A 22925-nucleotide genomic window follows, 5' to 3' on the forward strand; every position below is an offset into this window, starting at 1 on the left:
CCTGCTTCAGATTCTGTCTCCCTCTCTCTCTGCTCCTCCCCCCGCTCACACTCTGTCTCTCAAAAATAAATAAACTTTTTTTAAAAAAAAATTTTTATATTTTCTTTTTGAGATAAGGCAAAATTTTTATGATCTTTATTTAAATCCTTTAACTTTTCAGGAAAACTTGTGTAGCCAGAGAGGTTTGGTACCAAACACAGATGGTCAGACTTTTCAGATTGCAATTTCCAGCCAGATGAGACAACACTATGACAGAATTCATGAGACACTAACAAGGGTTTGTATAAATTACAATTCAGGTATATTTTGTCAATATTTCATGTTACTTAAAAACCAAGAATGTAAGACGTGTTGCATTTATTTTTGTCTCTTTCACATTAGAAAAATGGCCCTGCCAGACTATTGAGTTCATCGGCAAGTACATTTGAGCAGAGTATAAAAGCATATCATACTATGAATAAATTTCTTGGCTCTTTCATCGATCATGTATGTATGTCAGCATTTATATTTAAACTAGAAGCAAAATATAATTCTTAAAAAGTTAACCAGGAATGTCAGTGATTTCTTTAGTTAACTAAGTCAGTGGACTTAGAACCCTTCTTTTTTTGCCTGTCAAAATTAATACTGTGGCTTAAAGACAGAGTTAGGTTATATTAAAATAAAATGACATTTTATATCGCTACTAGCATAATGATAATTCCCTTGAAGTATGTCTATACTGCAATTGTGTCAGCTAGTTACTGAAGTATTACTATATTATTTATTACAGAGATATGCTGTGGTTGTATTCCTGAAAAGCTTGTTATAAGTTGATTTTAAGTATATCTAGCCCTAAATACTACTACAGACATTTAAAATTTTAAACATTTCTAAAGAAAAACTTTGTTACAAAGCCCAGTGTAGTAAAATCCATCTTTTTAAAGAACATTATTTTCCTTACTATTCATTTTTCATTTTCTCTCTTCCTGATTTTACATTAATTTGGAAACATTTCACTGCTGTTTTTGAAATAACTTTGTCTTTTTATATTAGGTTCATAAGGAAATGGACTACTTTATAAAAGACAAATTGCTTCTTGAAAGAATTCTTGGAATGGAATTCATGGAACCAATGGAAAAAAGCATCTTTTACAATGGTATCCTACAAATGACCTTTGCTAAACTTGATTACTATTTTCAAAGTTTGAAAAAAAAGTACTTGTGGTTATTTGTTTTGCTTTTATAATTTTATATAAAAACAAAGGAAATGTAATGAACTTAATTAACTTCACAGTATTATAGTAGTTTGCTAGGTTCCATTTTATTATGTCATATAGCAGGAAACAAAAGTATAAAAGGGGCGCCTGTGTGGCTCAGTCAGTTAAGTGTCCAACTCTTCATCTCAGCTCAGGTCTTGATCTCAGGGTCGTGAGTTCAAGCCCTGCACTGGGCTCTGTGCTGGATGTGAAGCCTACTTAAATACACACACACACACACACACACACACACACACGCACACACACGTGTGTGCGTGTGTGATACAAAAAAAGATCATTATTCTGTAAGAAAGTAAAAAAACAATTTCAAAATCAGTGGTAGACATGAAAGAGATAGTAAAACACATAAAATTCAGGTTTTTTAAATTTGAGTATAACTGACATGATGTTACATTAGTTTCAGGTATACAACATAGTGATTCAACAAATCTGTATGTTGTGTTATGCTCACCACAAGTGTAGCTACCATCTGTCACCCTGCAATGCTGTTATAGTACCACTGACTACATTCCTTATGCTGTATCTTTTATCCCTGTGACTTATTCATTCTATAACTAGAAGCCTGTGTCTCCCACCTCCTCCACCCATATGTACTCCCCTCCACCTTACCCCTGCCGACCATCAGATTCTGCTTTTTGTTCATTTGTTTTGTTTTTTAGATTACACATATAAATGAAATCATGTGGTATTTATCTTTTTCTGTCTGACTTACTTCACTTAGCATAACACCCTCTACATCCATCCATGTTGCATATGGCAAGATCTCATTCCATTTTTTATGGCTAATATTCCACTGTGTGTGTGAATATATATATTTATTTGTGTATTCTTTATCCACTCATCTGTGAATGGATGCTTGGGCTGCTTTAATATCTTGGTCATCGTAAATAATGCTGCAATAAACATAGGGGTACATCTATATTTCCAAATTAGTGTTTCTATTTTCTTTGGGTAAATGACCAGTAGTGGAATTATTGCATCATATGGCATTTCTATTTTTAAAATTTTGAGGAACCTCCATACTGTTTTCCACAGTAGCTGTACCAATTTACATTCCCACCAACAATGCACAAGAGTTCCCTTTTCTCCACATCCTCATCAACACTTCTTATTTCTTGTGTTTTTAATTTTAGCCATTCAGACAGGTGTAAGGTTTTCATTGTGGTTTTGGTTTGCATTTTCCTGATGATTAGTGACATTGGACTTCATTTCATGTGTCTGTTGGCCATCTGTATGTCTTTTTTGGGAAAATGTCTTTCAGGTCCTCTTCCCATTTTTAAATGGGATTTTTTTTTTTAAGTATTGAGTTAAGTTTTTATGTATTTTGGGTATTAACCTCTTTTCAGGTATGTCATTTGCAAATATCTTCTCCCCTTCAGTACGTTGTTTTTTTATGTTGTTGATTGCTTCCTTCACTATGTAAAGCTTTTTTATTTTGATGTAGTCCCAATAGTTTATGTTTGCCTTTATTTCTCTTGCCTGAGGAGACATATATATGTCTCCTTAAAAATTTTGCCATGGTCAGGGGTGCCTGGGTGGCTCAGTTGGTTAAGCATCCAACTTTGGCTCAGGTCATGGTCTTGTGGTTTGTGAGTTCGAGCCCCACGTCGGGCTCTGTGCTGACAGCTCAGAGCCTGGAGCCTGCTTCAGATTCTGTGTCTCCCTCTCTCTCTGCCCCTCCCTTGCTCATGCTCTGTTTCTCTCTGTCTCAAAAATAAATAAAACATTTAAAAATTTTTTTTAATTTGCCATGGTCAATGTCAAAGAAATTACTGTCTATGTCTAGGAGTTCTGTGGTTTCATGTCTCACATTTAGGTCTTTGATACGTTTGAGTTTTTATTTTTGTGTATGGTGTAAGAAAGTGGTCCAGTTCCATTCTTTCTTTGCATGTAGCTGTCCAGTTTTCCCAGCACCATTTATTGGAGAGATTGTCTTTTCCTCATTGTATATTCTTGCCTTCTCTGTCATAGAACAATTGACCATATAGGCATGGGTTTATTTCTGGGCTCTCTATTCTGTTATGTTGATCTATGTGTCTTGTTTTTGTGCCAGTACCATACTGTTTTGGTTACAACAGCTTTGTAGTATATCTTGAAATCTGGAACTGTGCTACCTCCAGCTTTGTTTTTTTCTTTCTCAGGATTGCTTTGGCTATTTGTGTTTCCATATAAATTTTAGTATTATTTGTTCCAGATCTGTGAAAATGCTGTTAGTAATTTGTTAGGAATTGCATTGAATCTTTAGGTTGCTTTGGGTAGTATGAACATTTTAACCATATTAATTCTTCCAACCCATGAACATGAAATATCTTTCCATTTGTGTGTGGTGTCTTTAATTTCTTTCATCAATGTTTTATAGTTTTCAGAGTACAGATAACCTCCTTGGTTATTTATTTCTAGGTACTTTATTATTTTGGGTGCAATTGTAAATGGGATTGTTTTCTTAATATCTCTTTCTGCTACTTCATTATTAGTGTATAGAGGATTTCTAGGTATTAATTTTGTATCCTACAACTTTACTGAATCCATTTATTACTTATGAGAGTTTTTGGTTGGAGGCTTTAGGGTGTTGTATCATGTCATCTGAAAATAGTGACCATTTAATTTCTTCCTTACCCAATTTAGATGCCCTTTATTTCTTTTTCTTGCCTGATTACTCTAGCACTTCCAGTGCTATGTTGAATAAAAGTGGCAAGAGTGAACATAAAATTCAGATTTTATGAGAATCTGCAGTTAGTGGAAAACTAATGAAACACTTAAAGAAGAATAACATTCGTGATTAGTTTTAACATTTAATTTTTTATTTTATCCAAATTCTTAAAAATCACAGCTATCTGCGACAGGAATGGTGCCTAAACCTGGTTTCTTATCTTAAAAATGTGGTATATATGTCACTTTTAATGTGGCTGATAACCTCTTATATGGGTTCATTAGAATGGAAATGATATAACCTGTGTCATGGCCTAGATGTCACTTATTCAGGCAGTATTGGGCATTATGTGTTGTGCCAGTCCCAGGATACACAGATACACAGACTAGTGGGCATCTCAAATGTATGAGTGGGGTGATGCTGGGATGGAAGGCTCTGCAGGCACAGGATATACCAAGTACAGAAAGGATAGTGGAATATCTAACCAGGCATGGAGTTGAGCCAGAAGAAGCAACATGGAAAACTTTGAATTGCATCTTAAACAAAAAAAGTTACTATTGTCAAACAGGAATGTCAGGGGAAGAGAGGCAAAGACATTTGTACAGAAGGGGCAAAGGGCATTCAGTACTTATGAATTTTATTGAATTTTATTGTTGAAGCCTGGTATGAAGTGGGACATAGTAGGAGTGCATGAAAGATAAAGAGGGTGATGATCAAATCCCAAAATCCTTGTCTGACATCCTGAGGAGTTTTACTTTATCCTATAGAGCAGTTGTTTCCAAAATATGTATATACATCTTTTCAATTTTTGCCTCACAAGAGATGTGGTTGATCTGTGGAGGTATGAGAAAAAACATTAAAATGTCTATTTGTATGTTTGCAATTCGGTCATTTTTAATTTGTATTTTAAAGAATTTATAATATATAGTAGTATTTAATAAAATATACCTATTGTGGAATGCATGCTTAACACTTCGTTCTGATAGGGATCCATGATCAAAACAATTTGGAAACCACTGCTAATGAACATGGACGCCATCAAAAAGTGTTAAGCAAATCTGATGGTAGATTTCTACTACTCTGGCAATAGTAAAGTGTGTTAAGGTTGTATTTACACCTGTGTTATCATGTGTGAAAAGCCTGGTAGGCATCAGTGCCTGGTATGGGATGGCTCCCAGCGTAGTCATGTTACTATTTGTAATAACAATACAGTCATCTTCATCTTCATCTTCATCTTCACTGGGAGATGATGAGAATATGAGCTACAGCAGTAATGATGGGGATAAAGAAGAAGAAAGGATTGTCAGAGATAATAAGAGGAAAAAAAACAGGTAAGGGAGAGAGAGTAGTAAAAAATTATCCAGATTTCCAGCTTGTATGACTAAGTGGTTGGTGGTGATGCTTTTCACTAAAAGAATGCAGATGGAGGGAAAGAAGATGAATTTAGGTTTTCTTTTAAATTTTTTTTAATGTTTATTTTTGAGAAAGAGAGTGCAAGTAGGGGAGGGCAGAGAGAGAGGGAGACATAGAATCCGAAGCAGGCTCCAGGCTCCGAGCTGTCAGCACAGAGCCCGACGCGAGGCTTGAACTCACGAACTGTGAGATCATGACCTGAGCCGAAGTCAGATGCTTAATTGATTGAGCCACCCAGGTGCCCCTAAATTTAGTTTTGAATATGTCGTATCTTGCGGTACTTTCTGGACAACTAAGAGGAAATGTCCAGTGAGGTATTAAATGTAATAAACTGGATCTCAGGAGAAAGGAAAGACACACAATAGCCGGGAGTCTCATCAAAGGAGGGCATTGCTGGAGCGATGTCAGTGAAAGAACACCCGGGAAGAGCATACAGAGCAGGCTTGTTTATTTGTTTAAATATATATGCAAGTATAATATATATACAGAAGTCCATATTTTGTAAGAATATAGAATAAAGGGGAGTGAGTTTTCACAAACTGAATATATCCCTGTAACTAGCACCCTGATCAAAAAAGAACATTACCAGCAAGCCAGGCATCCCCTTGTATCAAACAGAGTTCCTAACTGGATATCCATGAACAGCTTTGCTGGTTCCCCGGACCTCCCTGAAATTATGTGCCAGATTTGTATATATGTACTTTCTTCCCACTCTGGTGAAAGGGTCTGTAGCTTTCATCAGAATCTTAAAAGGGTGTTTACATCCCAAAAAGAACAAACCCCTCCTTGTGGAGTGAGGGGAAGAAAAAAAAAAAGAGAGGTCTTAGAGCAGAACCTTAGAGTTCTGCTCTATTTAAGACGCAACCTATTTAAGACGCAAATTATAGCACACTATGCACTATTCAGTCCTTGCTGGTTTGATTTGTTTTTTTTTTTAACTTCCTCTATCTTGAAGAATCTAAGATTCTTTGGGCTTTAGTTATATAAACAAATAAGGGATATTAATTACCTGGTCTTTGAGAGGTATTGACGATACACTTATATTACAAGCAATGACCAACCTTTGGTACAAATGTTAAAATTGCTTTTTGTAAGCAGAATTCCTTGACTAATCTTTGAGATTAGCAATTTTTAATTTTAATACCGTTTGTTTATTTTTTTAAAGCAATGAAGTATTACAAGTAGCAGCTAGTTTCTATTGTGCTGTTTTTAAATATCCAAACTTTATCACCAAAATTTATTCCATTTTGCAGTTTCTAATTTATATCTTATAAATTGCTTTTTTTTTTTTAATAGATGAAGGATATTCTTTCAGCAGTGTCCTGTATTATGGAAATGAAGCCACTCTTCTTATTTTTGATGTGCTGTTCTTCTGTGTTGTGGATTTGGCTTGCCAAAATTTTGTTCTAGCAGCCTTCCTTACATACCTACAACAAGAGGTAACTGTAAAATTTTTTACTGGATTTCTTTTAAAAGAACTATATTGGATGGGGCCCCTGGTGGCTCAGTCCATTAAGCGTCTGACTCTTGATCTTGGCTCAGGTCATGATCTCACAGTTTGTGAGTTCAAGCCCTACATTGGGCTCTGCACCACCACTCCCCCCGCTCCCCCCCCCCCCCCCGCCTAATAAATAAATAAACTTTAAAACAAATATTTTTTTTTAATAATTTTTTAAAAAATACGTTGGAAGTAGATATTTTATAGCAGAGACTAACAGTATCTACTTTCACAAGGAATTTATAAAGGTTTAGAATGTGATTATTCCTACCAAAAAAAAAAAAAAAAAGAAGAAATATTTCAGCCCTCTCCTTCAGGATCAATGAAATACTGGGGTCTTGTGGAGGGCATAAGTTGTTTGAGCAAATGTAAAAGGAATCCAGTAGGAAGATATTCAAATTGCTGATCTTCTAGATGCCAGAAGCGACAGTAATTAGAATCTGAAACAAAATTTACCATATATGTTAACCAACTGGAATTTAAATAAAAACTTGAAATTAAAAAAAAAAAAAAAAAGTAGAGGTAATTAGAGTTCCATTCATCCTCAGCACCAGATGTTAACATAACAAAAAGGCAAGCTAGGGTGATCTAGCTCAGGACTCAGCCCCAGAACAGCCCCCTTATGGTAACTCTCATGCATTTTCCACCTGTGTGAATAAAAAAACAACTGCTAGATGGCTTTGGAGCCTGAAATGAAGATTTTAAGAAATGACAAATTTGTTCTGGAAATGTTATTAATGTCACTCAAATATTCCCCCATTATATCCAAGGAAGTATATGAGTTAGTAATACATAATTTCTTAGTCTTTGACAGAGATCTAAAATTACAAATTCTGTCCCTAACAGTTCTGTTGATGTTTCTGTAGCTTTTAGAGCTAGAGATAAGATGTCTTGCAACATATTTGACAGTGAATTTCTATGAACATGAGAAAATTTGTATTATTAATTCATTAAAACATAGTCTAAATAGAAATATACACTTCTTTGGTATTATGAAAGATGATAAAGAGTCTTGAAATAATTTTGTATATCACCATGGCTCAGATGCCCAATACATGAAAATAAATAGTTGAGAAAATTAGCTAGTTTAATTTAGATATTTTAATTGGTTATACATATTTCATTTTCTTTCTGTATATAGTTTTCATTCTTTCTGTATATAAAATTTCATTAATAAAAATTGTTTTAATATTTTTCCAGATTTTTAGATTTATACGTAATACAGTAGGACAGAAGAATTTGGCATCCAAAACATTAGTGGATCAAAGATTTCTGATTTAATTTTGTGAATAACTTCAAAGACAACATAGCTGTGGCAAAAACAGTCATGATCATCAGGTTAGTTTGCCAAAGTTTTTAAAACTTTTAATACAAATTATTATATTTTTCTTTGTTTTCTAATCTAAAGAAAGATTTATTTTTATAATTTGTGGATACATAACTTCTTTGTGAATATGTAGTGTGATATAATGAAGAATGTTGTTTTCCCATTTGTGGTGGTATTTAATTCACCAGTTCATAAAGTAGATAAACTGACAGCAGGGCAAAGGAAATCTACGTGTTGCTGTCAGCATAACACTTTGCAATGGTAACGAAAGCAGTCCCCATCATTTGTCTCTGTAGATAATTTTATAAACTGGGATTTGCCTACATTTTCTCACATTGACAAAATTACTTAGTTCCAAGTTCAAGGCTAGTTTTCAGTTTAGCAGTTTCTGGTTTTTACTTAACGTTATGGTAAATAAATGTTGAAAACTATTTTCAAGTACTTAGAAATTTGAAATTGTATATTGCTGACTCAATTGGTCTCATTTTAATTTCTCACCCTGTTTGGCAATGGACTAATTCACTCTTGGATTAATAGGCATCTCATGAGATGGTATATATTCATTCCTTTGTATACCTGTATTGTTAGGTCAGGAGATCTTTCCCGTAAAGCATGTATATATCTTAACTATCATTTACATTTAAAACAAAGCTATAATGTGTGACATTTTCCCCAATATAGTTTTTCATATATTTTAAAAATTACATTTTAAGAGCACTCCCAAGTTTTGCTCTTCCATTATATTTAAAGATTATAAATAATGAACTGTAAATTTATCATGCTATATTGACAAGATGATTTATTGCAAGCAAACTTAGGCTTCATAAATCAGTACACTTGTATTTTTTTTAAATAAGGAAAAAAAATTAGGATCCAAAATATACTTAATGTAGATTCTGAACCATGTAGTAATAATTTCCCATGACATGAGTTTTTTTCTTTAAAATACTCTTCAATAATCCTTTTCATTGTATACTGTATACTTGAAAGTCATCTTATGTTTCAAGTATAATGATCATTAACCCACAAACCATCATTTCTTACTGCCTTCTATGTTGATGCTGTGTAAATACATAAATACAATGTTATGTAAATATTGTTTCTATTTTTTAATTGAAAATATGGAATAAAACATTTGTTGTCTCTGTTTCCTGTTTGATTAATGTGTATTTCATGAAATAACATTTAGGAATATACAATACTATTGCGACAGGGGTCCCCAGCCTTTGCCAAAGTTGAATCTTTTACATTTCTTTGAGTTTTAAGAATGACTGAGGAGAAAGAAGTAGGGCTAAGAAGTATTTGAAGTATTTCAAGTATTTGAAACTAGTTTTTGAAGGGTCAAAGTACAGGAATGCCTTTATAAAACCTGTAAAGAGAAACAAATGTAATAGCCTGGATTTTTAAAACCACTTGCTCAGAAGCATATGAAAGAAATTTAACTCTCATTGCACACATGAGAAGTTAATATTTATGTGAATGTTTGAAAATGGGAATTTCAGACAATAGGTGAGTCGGCTCACCTAATAAATTAAAACAGAGAAAAAACATTTTAAAACATCATTTTTCTATACTAGTTTTATACAGTGTTGCTTTTTACTTTGGTTAGATACATAAAAATGTGTTCAGATCTTCATATGCTGTTGATTCCTTTGTCTACATTGCCACAATTTAAATTTTATGATCAGGTGCCTAATTTTCCATTAGCTCTATAATCTTATGTCGGTTTCTGTGGCACCGATTTACGGTACTTGTCATGTTACATCCCCAGTTTTACTGATTACCTAGAAACATTTGATAAGTCTCCTCATCATTTCATACTGAAGCAAACTCTAGGTTTACCTGGAGGTTCTTTACAAGCTGCTGTGTGCTTAGTATCCTACTTAGAAAATGCATGGGTCCCTGACAGTTCTGCAGACCAGTCTCTGTTATGAGATGTTTATATTTGCTCATTTCTCTGGCACTGCTGTCCTAACAAACCCTTTTGGGAAGGCTTTACTGGTTACTAGATTGAGAGGCATTCAGAATGACCACTAACTCTGCTTGCAGGTACGAAATATGTATCCTTTTTTGTTGCCTATAAATATTGACAAATAAAAGCTGAGGGGAAATAAATACAAGTCAAGGAACAGTATGACTTAATGGAGAATGCTCCAGATTTAGTAACAGAAGCCCCGGATTCAAATGAGAATTTGAGTGCCTCCAAATTACTGGCTTTGGGACCTTAAACCAGGTCATTTGACATCATTGAGCTTTAGTCTGCCTCTCTACAATGGAAATAATACCCTTTGTTTTCCGCTTGTTGTGAGGATTCATTCCTTATCTTAATGATAAACACAACAGGAAACTATGTACACTAGAATTTTTATAATTTTTAGTTTAAAACACCTGCCTCCAAATATATTTTCTATCTTGCTAATAAATTATTTCCATAATATTAAAACCCAGATTACTGATCTCAGGAACTGACCAGGAACTGACCCCAGCCTCACCAGGAAGAGGCCCTCCCTAGTAGAGCCATCAGTGAAAGGCAAGAAGGAAGTGTCATCACACCATGTTTAGACACGGTTCATGGTACAGATTAGAAAAGAGGGAAGAGGGGCACCTGGATGGCTCAGTCGGGTGAGCATCCAACTCTTGGTTTCAGCTCAGGTCATGATCTCACGGTCATGGGATCGAGCCTCACATCAAGCTCTGCACTGAGCATGGAGCCTGCATGGGATTCTCTCTGCCTCTTCCCTGCACATTCTCTCTTTCTCTTTTCTCTCTCTCTCTCAAAATAAATAAATAAGCATAGAAAGAAAGAAAGAAAGAAAGAAAGAAAGAAAGAAAGAAAGAAAGAAAGAAAGAAAGAAAGAAAGAAAAGAAAGAAAAGAAAGAAAAGAAAGAGAAAGAAAGGAAAAAGGGAAGAGAGTGGAATATTTGGAAGCAGGAATTTAATTTATTCATTTATTCATTCAAATAGTATTTCTACTCTTCCCACTCCACAGCCTCTCAGGAGGGTCTTAGAACTGGTAGAGGAAATAGGTGTGTTAACCAATAATTGCAGGGAACTGAAAAGTGCTACAGCCACCAGGGTGTGATGGGAAAGCTCTTAACTGTGCATCTGCTGTCATTAGAATTTTACCTGAGAAAAGTGGTATTTAATCTAAAATTTAAAGATTAACAAGACAAGGGCAATCAAAGCAAGAAACAGTGTGTACTCTGAGATGAAGAAACATAGCATTTGGGCACTACAGGTAGTTGGAATACAGAATATGTGTATTCTTTATATTTTTAAATTTTTCTGTATGTTATGATGTTTTGACATCTTAAATTTTTTTTCTGGCTATTTTTTCTGGGATTTGAATTTCAGCAAAGGGCATAGCAAGTTGCCTGCTTTGACATATAGACTAACCAATCCAGATCCATACCCCTATCTGGCTCATACATGCCCAGGAAGCAATATCCTGCCTTAATCATCTCAGGACCAAGTACCAGGCAACTAAAGAGCACCCCACAGCTTAGAGCCCACAGTAATTATTTCAGCTAGCCAATCCTGTTTACCCTGGCCTGCCTTGCCTTTCCTGCAGAAATACAGAGACGGATAAAGGCTGGGGCCTAGGCTCTCCCCTTGCTCTAGTTCTGCCTCCTGACCAGCACTGGTGCTTCCCCATGTGGCTCCGTGTGACGTGGGTGCCTGCACGGTATGGCACGCTCTTGTTTGTAAGACCGTGAGTATAAGAACTTCTGTTTTCCTGAGCCTCTCCTGTGTCTCTTCTTGTGGCCCCACCTGACCATCACGTAAAAGAACACAGAACAGTACATTTGGGGGTTTTAGAAGGAGATGAGGTTGGAAGGGAAAATAGGAGCTGTATCATGAAAGATTTTTACATCACGCCACAGTGTATAAAAAGTTCAACCAAGCTAAGCTTACCGGCTGAATATTTTACCCCAAAGAGTGAATGAATGGACAGAGGCTGCATGAAAGGATCGTCTTCCACAGTCAAATTGCCCTGGAGTACTTGGTGGTCCATGAGCTAGGAGACTGGTGCTTCTGCTGTCTGTTGCCTGGCATATCATGTTTCATTTAAAAAAAAAAAAAAAAAAAGCATTGCTTATAAGACCAGCAGCAAAGGGTAGTGGTTGACAACAGAATCTGGAGCCAAACTCACCGTACTCAACTTCTGGCTCTTACTAGCTGAATGATTCGGAGCAAGTTACTTACCTCCCTGTGACTAAATTTCCTGCTCCATAAGAGGGAATAATAGTACCTACCTCATAGAGTTTCAGGGAAGATTGAATGAGTTACTGAGTATACAGTGCTTAGGAGACTGCCTGGCACGTAGCTAATACTATGTCAGTGTTACCATGTAGTAGTAGAGGTGGCAGTAGTAAGTCCTATTCATATTTAATTCTGAAAGAAAGACCCAGGTTAGTCTCTCTGGGGCCGGCCTTAGGACACTGTGACATTGTGGAGAGTGCTAGAAGTAGTGGTGGACAAACTGCCCAACACAGAGCAGTCTGTGGGCTTTAAAAATAACTTTGCATTTATTATCATGATTGTTACCAAAAAAAAAAAAAAAAAAAAAGACATGGCTGTGGATCTTCCCAGGATAAACAAATGACCACTGGAATGAAATATAGAAACAGACCCACAGACCCACAGTCACTTGATCTATGGCATGCATTGCAGTGAGGACAGGGTGTTTTTTCAATGGTCTATTGAATATCACAACAGAAAAAAAAAAAACTAGAATCCTTACCCCTATGTCACACCTACACAAAAATCAATTTCAGGTAGATCGTAGATCTAAATGTGAAAGGTTAAATGCTAAAGCCTCTAGATGGTAACACAGGACAATATATTCATAACTTTGCTGTAGGCCAAGATTTCTTTAGACCCAGAAAAGATTAACCTTAAAGGAAAACATTGGTAAGTTGGACTTTACAACTTACATTAAATTTGCACTTACATATATTTCCATTAAATGTAAATGTAAATTTGCAATTTACATTGAAATTAGGAACTCTGTTCATCAAAAGGTACAATTGTAAGAATGAAAAGGCAAGCTTCCATGTGAAAAAAATTTCGAAACATATTATCTGACAAGGCACTTCCATCCAGAATAAAGAACTCATCAACTCAGTAAGGAAAAGACTAACAAACCCAAAAGGAAAATGGGCAAAAGACTGCAGTATGCATCTCTCTAAAGAGGATTTCTGAAGGATCATAAGCACAGATGAAAAATGTTCAGTTAGGTGGATGGTTATCTCAGTTGGGTAGAGTGTGGCACTAACAGCACTGACGTTGCGGCTTTGATCCCCGAACAGGCTAAGAGGGGCATTAGTTCTTGTATTTAATAAAAATTAATATTTTTTCAAAGGGCTCAACCTTAGTCATCCTGAGAATGCAAGATGAAATCAGTGAGATATCATGGCAGAATCACAAAAATGTCTAAAATTACAAAAATTAAAACACCAAGTGTTCCTAATGATATGGAGCAAATGAACTTTCATGCTATGTGTCTGATAGAAAGTAGAGGGGATCAGTCTTAATCTGTAACTTTCCACTGGATTTCTTTGTATTTTAAACCATGAGTCTTTACTCAGTGTTTGAAGCCACGGCTGGCAGCAGATGGCAGTAGAGCGCACACTAAACCCTTCCCCGGTTTTCAAAGAGCGTGCAGGCTGGGGGCTGCCGAGCCCAGAGAATGTCGTGCTTCTCCCCTCTCTTCGCTACCTCTGCACCCCTCCTCGTTTCCACTGTCCCATCCGGGGACTGCGCGTGCTCAGATGATAACGTGTACTACTCTATATGTAGTGCTGAGGTTTTCAGCTCAGGTTTGGGAACTGAATGCTAAAAATAGAAACACACTTTCATTGATCTCCTAGATAGAGGGTCATAAAACAGGTCATGCCTAAGGGGGAAACAAAAAACGAATTACCTAATGATTATGGAATCTCTCTCCCCTCATTTTAATGAAATACACATTTTCATTTAAATCCGTTAAAAAAAATCAAACCATTATCCAGAGTATGTAATTCCTCCTTTACAAATCTCCCCAAATGGAGACTCGTTGGGACATTTTCCTGCCTTTCTCTTATTTATAAGAGGCGCCTGGCTCCTGTGAGGGGTCACTGGCTGGCTCAGTTGGTGAAGCACAAGAACTCTTGATGTGGAGCATGTGACTCTTGATCCTGGGGTTGTGAGTTCAAGCCCCATGTTGGGTGTGGAAACTATAATATATATATATAGAGAGAGAGAGAGAGAAAGACAGACAATATTTATATTTAAATATATATTTACATATACGGACATATACTTTACATATATTTAAATACATGCATTTGCATATATTAATATTTATGTTTTTATATATAGAGACTCCTGTGATTACACTGGGCCCACCCAATAATGCCCAACTCAAAATCCTTAATCATATCTGCAAAGACCCTCTTACCATGTAAGGTAATATATTTACGAGTTCTGGGAATGAGGATGTAGACATCTTTGGGGGCCATTATTCTGCCTGTCACAAGCACTAAAAAGAAAATCTACAAGGTACAAGAACACAAAACGTGGATAGGACATTTCAGCCAAGACATGAAAGATTAGCATAAGTCAGCCAGGATGATGAGGTAGGAATGATGGTGAAGATGTCCAGATAGAAGGAAAGATATGTGCAAAGGCCCTGTGGCAGGAGCAACCTCATTTACAGAGGTCCTGGATCAGCCATTTGACAGAACTGACCAACAGTAAAGAAAGGATTGTTTAGAGTAAAAAATACAAAGCAAGAAAAAAGCTTGCTTCCATCTAATTCCTGGCTTTGGCCTTCCTCATTGCAGCAACCAGAGTAAGATTTCATTTTGTTTTAGTTTTAGCTAGCTAAATGTGGTTCCATGCAATGAACATTTCTCATTTTCTGGAGTCTCTCTCAAAGCCATCGTGTCATACTGTTTCAAAGGACTGTTATATAGTAGGGGGAGGAGACACCAAGCTCAGAACCCAAAGCCAAAGCCCTCATCCCATTTGGGAAAGGTCTGTTCCTTGCTGGGAGTTGGCCATTATTCTGATCATGCTTTCACATTGGTCATTTTCTTTTGCAGCCACTCTTGCTGTGAGTTGCTGAGGGACAGAACTGATGCAGCAGGAAAAAAAACAGCTGTTTAGTCTACCAGAGCATTAAAAAAAATAGTTTAAAAACAAATCATAGAGCTCTTTTTCCCCTTATGTCATTTTTGAACTTTCTTCTCAAGTCTGCTCTGACAGAAATAATTGTAGCCTAGTGTTTGCATGGCACTTTGATTCCCAATGTTTTAATAAATATTTGGGTGTCATTCCATGTATCCTGTTCAGCTGCCTCTGTCGTAGGAGCCCAGCTGCCAGGGAGACTCATGAAATGGACATTTTCAATGTTACTTTGTACGTTACTAGGTCATTTTCCCTCTGACCCTCAGGAGGTAAAGGGTTATGAGATTTTATGCTGCAGAGTATCTATCTTAGACCCTAACCCAAACAAAATCCCAAACCAATTTCTCCAATTCTGTCTGCTCTCCTTAAGTACTATACATCTGTGGGAAGAGCCCTCATTTAGCCACATTTTTGGGTTTTTTGTATGCTGAGATAAAGAGGCAGAGCAGAATTGTAGCTCCGAGCAAAAGCTTTGAATTCTGAGGCATCTATATCTGAATCCTCCATTTTCTTTGTGTGTGACTGTAAGCCCAAGCTTCAACCTCTATGAGCCTCTTCTTCATCTGTAAAACTGGATAACACCTCTCTCAAGAGAGCCATTGTAAGGATTGAAGGAGATAATCCTGGTTAGTTACCTGGGAGAGGTTAAGCGCACAATGAGTGTAGCACACCATTGTGATTGAATTATTATTGTGACAACCACAAAACGAATTAATGTGGCATGTTTTGCTTATTTGAATGCTTCTGTAGTACACCCAAGGCAAGTGTAGATACGCAAATCCAGAGGAGGAGAACTGACCCGACAACAGTGTTCCAGAAAAAAAGAGTAATGGTTTCAACAGGCCAACAAGCACAATACAGAACAACATTGGGATGAGGTTGTTAATACAATTTATGGCCACATTAGTTGAGTACCCACAATCCCAAAATAAAGGAAGAAACGGTCCTCTAATGTGCTGCCCACATCTAACGCATGGTATTGTGTCTAGTTCTCGATGTACCTGGTTCTCAGGGGCCCGATGAATTGGGCTGTTTGGAGGGTGATGATACTGAAGGATCTAGAGCTGTCCCAGGAAGAAAGATAGAAGGAACTGGGGAGAAGTTTAACCAGGACCACGATAGCTCTCTTCAACTATTTGTCTCATGGAAGATGGAGTTAACATCCATATGACTTCTAAGTACAAATTAGGATCAATAAATGGAAGCTAAAAAACAATAGATTTCAGCTTAAGAGAGGGAAGAACATTATGATAATTTAGAGCTGCCTAAATAATAGTGGCTACTTGTCATTCAGATCTTTCTATAGATGACTCATGGCAATAAGTCTGGGGTATGGAGTGGAGTTACCTGCCTTGGGGGAAGGGATACACCACACGGACTCCGTGGTCCTTTCCCAGTCGGCCAGTTGGGCGTGCACATAAAACCTTCCCAGGCAAAAATCATAACACCAAAGAAGGGTGTCTGTTTGCCTCCAGATGGTAAGCCTCAAGAACTGAAATACTGAAAACACCTAAAGCAAATTGCCTTGCACACAGCACAAACTCAAATATCCCAGACTAACTGGACCATACCCGGCTTTTAGTTATATAGTTCTACCATTTGGGCAAATATCATTTATTCCATGACGTACGTGTTTATGTCCATAAAGTGACAAACCTTGTTATTAGGTTTGTCCTGAGGGGTTCTGTAAATAAGAAGTGGTTTAGAAAAGAATCTGAAGTGGATGGAGAACAAGTGAAATCTTTGTGACTTGTTTCTTCTTCCTCATGAGAGAAATGAGTTCAAAGTTGAGATACATATTTAATAGGCATATGTTTATTAGAAATAGGCAGAAAGTATACTAGACAGGAATACCTTTTGCCTTCCAGTCTAGTATACTTTAGTCCTATCTCTGTCAGTACGGAGACTTTGACTAAACCAATTATGCTTTCTGGACTTTGTCCCATCATGTGCAGTCCCAAAGATCTCTAAGCCATCTTCTCTCTCTAATTCCAGGATCCACAGTTGATAACTCTCTACATGGGAAATGCTAGATGAAGACAATGTTCATATTGAGTCCACTTGTCCTCAGACAAGTCATTTCACCTAAAATATGGTTTTTCATATTTTTAAATGATAGATAATCTTGAAAGGGCAGGTGGGCAAGATTTATAAGAAGTACAGCAGTTTGGGGTGCCTGAGTACCTCAGTCAGTTAAGTGTCTGACTTCTGCTCAGATCACGATCTCATGGCTCGTGAGTTTGAGCCCTGCATCAGGCTCTGTGCTGACAGCTCAGAGCCTGAAGCCTGCTTCAGATTCTGTGTGTGTCTCTCTCTCTGCTCCCCCTCACACTCTGTCTCTTTCAAAAATAAACATTTAAAAAAAATTTTTAAAGTACAGCAGTTTAAACTAAATCTATGTGAGAAAAATGTTACTGACCTTGACATTTGAACACGACCTGTGATATAGAGTATGCCATCATAAGACTATGAATTGCTATCCTAAAATAAATCAGCTTGCAGAAGAATATCACTAGCTGCCTATAGAATATCCATTCTCCACCTCTTTTCTTCAGAACGCTGGCTTCATTTGGAATGGAATGTGTTCAACTTCCACTGTGTAGGTGGCCACGTTTCATGGTAGTCAGCGAGAGACAAGCAGAAGTGCACTAGATGGGGCTTCTGAAAAGACTGCTGAGTTCCTCATAAAAACTTAGCTGGCACGTACTTTTTGTCCTTCCCCTCTTCCTGCTGGAAATGTGGTCATGATACCTGGAGGTGCAAAAGTCATCTTGAGCTCAGGCCTGAGGATGCAGAGCGGGAAACTATGGAAGACTGGGTCCTTGATGACTATCTTGAGCAGGTGTATCAGCCCAGGGCTGCTTCTACTTCTTGCTACTGGGAACAAGAAACCCCTATTTGTAGACAGGTATCTATTACATGCAGCCTAATGCAATCCTGACTAATAAAATACTCCTAAACAAATACTTCCCAGTCAGCCCAAATTAATTACACCAAAGGGTGAATTCCACTTGGTACCCTCCAGAATGTCCTAAGAGGTATATGTAACCATCTACAATTCAATATCCAATGACACAGTAGAGACGCCTACTCTTGTATCTTTCTTATAAATATGCTATTTAGTGCCAGAATTATCATCAATACCCTCAACAGTAGCAACAATAATAGGTGGGGAGCATCAGCCATGTTCCTTAAGGAACTTTTGATTAATTGACTGACTTCCAGCAGCATTGCTTAATTCAGACACATTTTGCAAGAGAAAAGAAAGCATTAATTCGAACTTTCTTGGATAACCCCATTAAACATTATACTTATGTCATAAAACTTCATTTAAGTACTAAGAAGGCAAAGAAAATCTTAAGTGTTTAATTAATTGTTACAACTAACATATTCCATGTTAAATTTATGATACTAGTTTTTACAACTATTCGCTTTATAGCATATTGGAGTCTTTTATGAAACTGAGTATATTACATTTATGCTTGTTTTGTAGAACTCAAGAATAATTTTACAGTTTTAAGTGGTTATATGAATGTATACCTATCTTTGCTTTTATGACATGTGGTTGGTTGTATTTATGGTTTCTGCAATGCTGAGTTCTTGGTCAGGATGCTATTCTGTTATAATCCTTTTCCTAGGGTAACAATAGGTTCTATTCTGTAGCAGTCCACTTAATGATGTGGTTTCCAGGAATGCCTGCACTCCACTGAAGAATAGACAATAGACATGTTTTTTTCTTTTTCCTACCAGGATTTGTCTCTTATGTCCCTGCTGGAGAAAACAAGCTCTCTTCTTGGAACTCTGTCACTCAAGTCTGCCGTCAAAACCGCTAAGATCCCATTTATCTGTTCGCTCTCCATCTATATCGTTCACTGACTGTCTCAGTTCACTTCTAAGTACTCAGGCTTGCACTAACACCACAGCCTCTGCTCACTAGGCTATTCCTCAGTCTCCCTTTGAGCAGGCCGGTCACGTCCCTCCAGTGCAGCCCGGACCACCCTCTCCCTATGACTATACAGAAGCTAGCTGGTCGGCTCCTCTGAACTTCTTCAAGTTTCCATAAGAAATGCAATCACCCCAAACATTCTCTGATTCTTTTTAACTTTCTGAAGACACAGCCCCCAACATCTCCTCTCTCATTTTATCTGTTTCCTTCTCTCTTTCTTCTCTCCCCCTTCTTCCCAGATTCACCCAGGAGCTCCTTGTGGTGTGAGAAGCCAAACTCCAGCCTCTGTAGACCCACCTTTTATCTCAGGCAGGAACGGTGTTTCTTAATGAAGCAAGCTCTCCCGGGGGGGGGGGGGGGGGAGGATTCTTGTACCAGTTGCTAACAGAATATTCCCCCCCCCATCTTGTTAACACACTTATAATCACCACACCCAAAAAGCATTTGCTTGCATATCTTCATGAATAACCAGAGAAAGTGCTGGCCCAAAGAATCATTTCATGACCTTGTACTTTAAACTTTGTTTTTACATGTGATAATGTAGTAAGAGCACAAAGGTTTGGACCTTTCTTCAACTTGTGGTGGTCATGGAAGCTAACAGTAAATCAGGATAAAAACAGATCCTTGAAACCCAAGCCACATCTGGTATATTTGCTTCTGTCACAGTCACATGTTAAGTGTTCCTAGTTTTACACACTCCAAATGGGGGAGCATCCACACCATCTGATACTGAAATTCAATCATTTAAATGAAAAAAACCCAGTGACAAGAGGTGATGGCCCATACGGGTGGATCAGGCATTTGTTTGGGCCCCCTTCAAGTGAAAGGATGTTGAGAAGGACCCAGGAGAGACAAAGGTCCTTGGGGCTGAAGGAATGGCCAGATTAAGGAATCTCTGTGAGTTCAAGATGTGAATGAGCTCAGCTGACTAAGCAAGGGGTTAAAATAGAAATCAAACTTTGAAAATTTTGCCAACAATTGGAGTGATTTCTACTACAATGAAGGTTGCTACTCTATTTATTTATTTATTTATTTATTTATTTATTTATTTATTTTTAATGTTTTATTTATTTTTGAGAGAGAGAGTATGAGCAGGGGAGGGGCAAAGAGAGGGGGGGACAGAGGATCCGAAGCAAGCTCTGTACTGATGTGGGGCTCAAGCTCACGAACCGCAAGATCATGACCTGAGCCAAGGTTGGTCGCTCAACCAACTGAGCCACCCAGGTGCCCCACTACTCTCTTTTAAAGAAAAAAATTGGGTGCTGGGGTGGTTCAGTTGACTGACTGACTGTCCGACTTTTGATTTCGTCTCAGGTCATGATCCCAGGGTCATGGGATTAAGCCCTGTGTTTGGGCTCTGTGCTGAGCATGGAGCCTGCTTAAGATTCTCTCTCCCTCTGCCCCTCTCCTCTGCTCATGCGCACTCTCTCTCTCCCTCAGATAAAAATAAGAAGAAAGAAAGAAAAAAATTGAGCCAACTGAGGCTAAATTTTACTAATGTAACAAGAATGTGTTCTCTGTCAAGAATTACACATTCAAATGGAAGCCATTCACCAGTGTTCCAACCTTCTCAGAATACCCTGTCCTATAATACACAGAGGGAATGATTAGCTTCCAGCCCAACCCGTATATTATGATAAGTCCTGCCTCTTTCCAGTATTTTTTAAGCTTCCCAGTAGGGGGTGCACAAGTGTGTGCATGTGCTTGTGTATGTTTGCACACGAGCATGTATGTGCATGTGCTCACGTGCATGTGTTATGTGTCACAGCTGAGGACCAGAGTGTGTGGGAGGTAGGTTGGCTTATGATCTTCAAGTCGCCTCTCACTCGGAATGCTTCTGCCAAATTCCTGTTTCTCCTCTTCCCTCCTGCAGCCATAGTTCTTGCTCCTACCATTTTGCCCCTATAAGGACCCCTTAATTCCCCCCACAGAACTATTAACACTGGACAAGTGTATGTTGTAAGCTTTTGCTGAAGGTCTGGAATAACAGGGGATGGGCTACAGCATCACACAGATAGAAAACAACTCCAAGCGGAATACCAGCCCTTGCTGTTCTCGGAGCCCTTCAGCCAAGTCTTTCCTGCTCTCCTCTCTGCTTGGACCCTTCTCTCCTTTACCCTCTTCGTCAAGTCCTCGGTATTTCCAAACGGTCTCCTTCTGCCAGGAGTGGCTCTCAAACTTGTTATACAGACAAAGGGGTTTGGGGAGAACAATCTGATTGGAAGTTAGGGTTAAAGGTATTATTTCATTATTTTGTTTAGAAGCACGCTGTTTCTACTTAGATTGTGTGTTACTTGAAGTGGGTTGGGGGTCTAATGGAGGGTAGAAGGAAGGAAAAGACACTTCCACTGATATAATCACCCCTTCCTTTTACCACGGCAAACCCACAGTCTCTCTACCTACAGAACAATTCAGTTCTCTGTCAAAATACATATTGCTGGAAAATGCCTTGCAGAAATCACCTTTTATAACCAAAAGCCCCCTCCAGGTATTTCGCAAACAAAAGATCAGCCTAGTCTCTTCCGTCTTCCAGAATGCATAAGCAGCTTCAGACATTTCTTTTTAAAATAGCAATCGTTCCTTTTCACTGGAACATATGGAATAAAAATGATTAGTATTCAAAGAGTGTTCAGTCTTCATTATGTTTTTAGATGTTGTCAAGTCTTACCATGGGGAAAAAGAAATCCCCAAATCATAGACTTCACTGGTCCTTAGAAATAGTAGTTTACCACCCTCATTCGTGGATCACAAAACTGAGGCCCTAAGCAGTTCTGTGGTAGGCCCAAGGTTACTGGTAAATCCCTCAATGGTCAGCTGGGATTACAACCTCCTCAGGACAGCCACTGCTGCTCTGATAATAGTTTAATAGAGACAGGATTTAATTTGTTCACTTAGCTTGCTGAGTGGGAAGAGTATGGCTCAGAATTCTTATAAACATCACTTATGGGTTTAAATTATATGCAAATGACATGGTTAGACATGCAAAAATATGTGCATATATATTAGCTATACAGGAGAAACTTATCTGCCAATAGGGAAATTCATGTTGTATTATCAAAAGATAAACAGAGCTGCCTTTACTGCTATGCAGATTACAGTTTAAATTGCTATAGAAAAATAACAGTAAAATCTCATGGAGCCTTGAGTCTCATCCAGGCCTCAGTGCTGAATCTGGGTTTTTGCTCATACCTCTTTCACATCCCTGGAATTCATGGTGACCTCTGACCCTTAGGACACTGTTCTCTGTCTCTAACGCACACTTCTTACATATTTAAACCTTTTTTGTGATCATAAAAATCATATATATTCCTTGTAGAAATTTTGGACAGTACAGAATAGCATGAAGAAAAGAAAGTAAATGCTGCTTGTAATCCTAGCACTAGTGATAACCACAGATTAGTTTAGCCTTCACTTATTCCCCCAGACATTTTTCTTTGCATCCTAGATGATATATATCATACTTGCACTTTTTCTCCATATTGGGAGGTGTATTGCATTGTTTTGTAGCCTGCTTTAAAAAAAAAAAAAAAAGCTACACAGAATAAACATATTCCTATGTGATTAAATGTTCTTCAAAAATTGATTTTTAAGCCTGAATCCTAAGCCACCTTTGGGAGTTATTTACCTTTTTCCTGGGTATCTACCATGTATACATGAGGTAT

The 22925-nt window shown here is 37.7% G+C and overlaps 1 protein-coding gene across 7 annotated transcripts in view; it reads left to right on the forward strand.

Annotated features, from left to right (window-relative positions):
* Nucleotides 1-22925, forward strand: part of TMEM67 (transmembrane protein 67) — an 83245-nt gene that overhangs the window by 44544 nt on the left and 15776 nt on the right. The window contains exons 24-30 of one of the 7 annotated variants that reach the window (XR_006213154.1): nucleotides 161-277; nucleotides 382-486; nucleotides 1033-1135; nucleotides 6615-6757; nucleotides 8017-8154; nucleotides 19068-19164; nucleotides 19503-19572. Coding sequence is in view for 1 of the 7 variants with exons in the window: in XM_007082776.3 (XP_007082838.2) it covers nucleotides 161-277; nucleotides 382-486; nucleotides 1033-1135; nucleotides 6615-6757; nucleotides 8017-8097 (549 nt within the window). In the remaining 6 variants the exon portion in view is untranslated. Of the gene's footprint in view, nucleotides 1-160; nucleotides 278-381; nucleotides 487-1032; nucleotides 1136-6614; nucleotides 6758-8016; nucleotides 9244-11715; nucleotides 12193-15232; nucleotides 15307-17872; nucleotides 18237-19067; nucleotides 19579-22925 lie in introns of those variants that run through there. The other 6 variants (XR_006213151.1, XR_006213152.1, XR_006213153.1 and 3 more) reach the window with 6 other exon arrangements.

Source organism: Panthera tigris, chromosome F2, assembly GCF_018350195.1.
Source record: "Panthera tigris isolate Pti1 chromosome F2, P.tigris_Pti1_mat1.1, whole genome shotgun sequence".
Taxonomy (NCBI): Eukaryota; Metazoa; Chordata; class Mammalia; order Carnivora; family Felidae; genus Panthera; species Panthera tigris.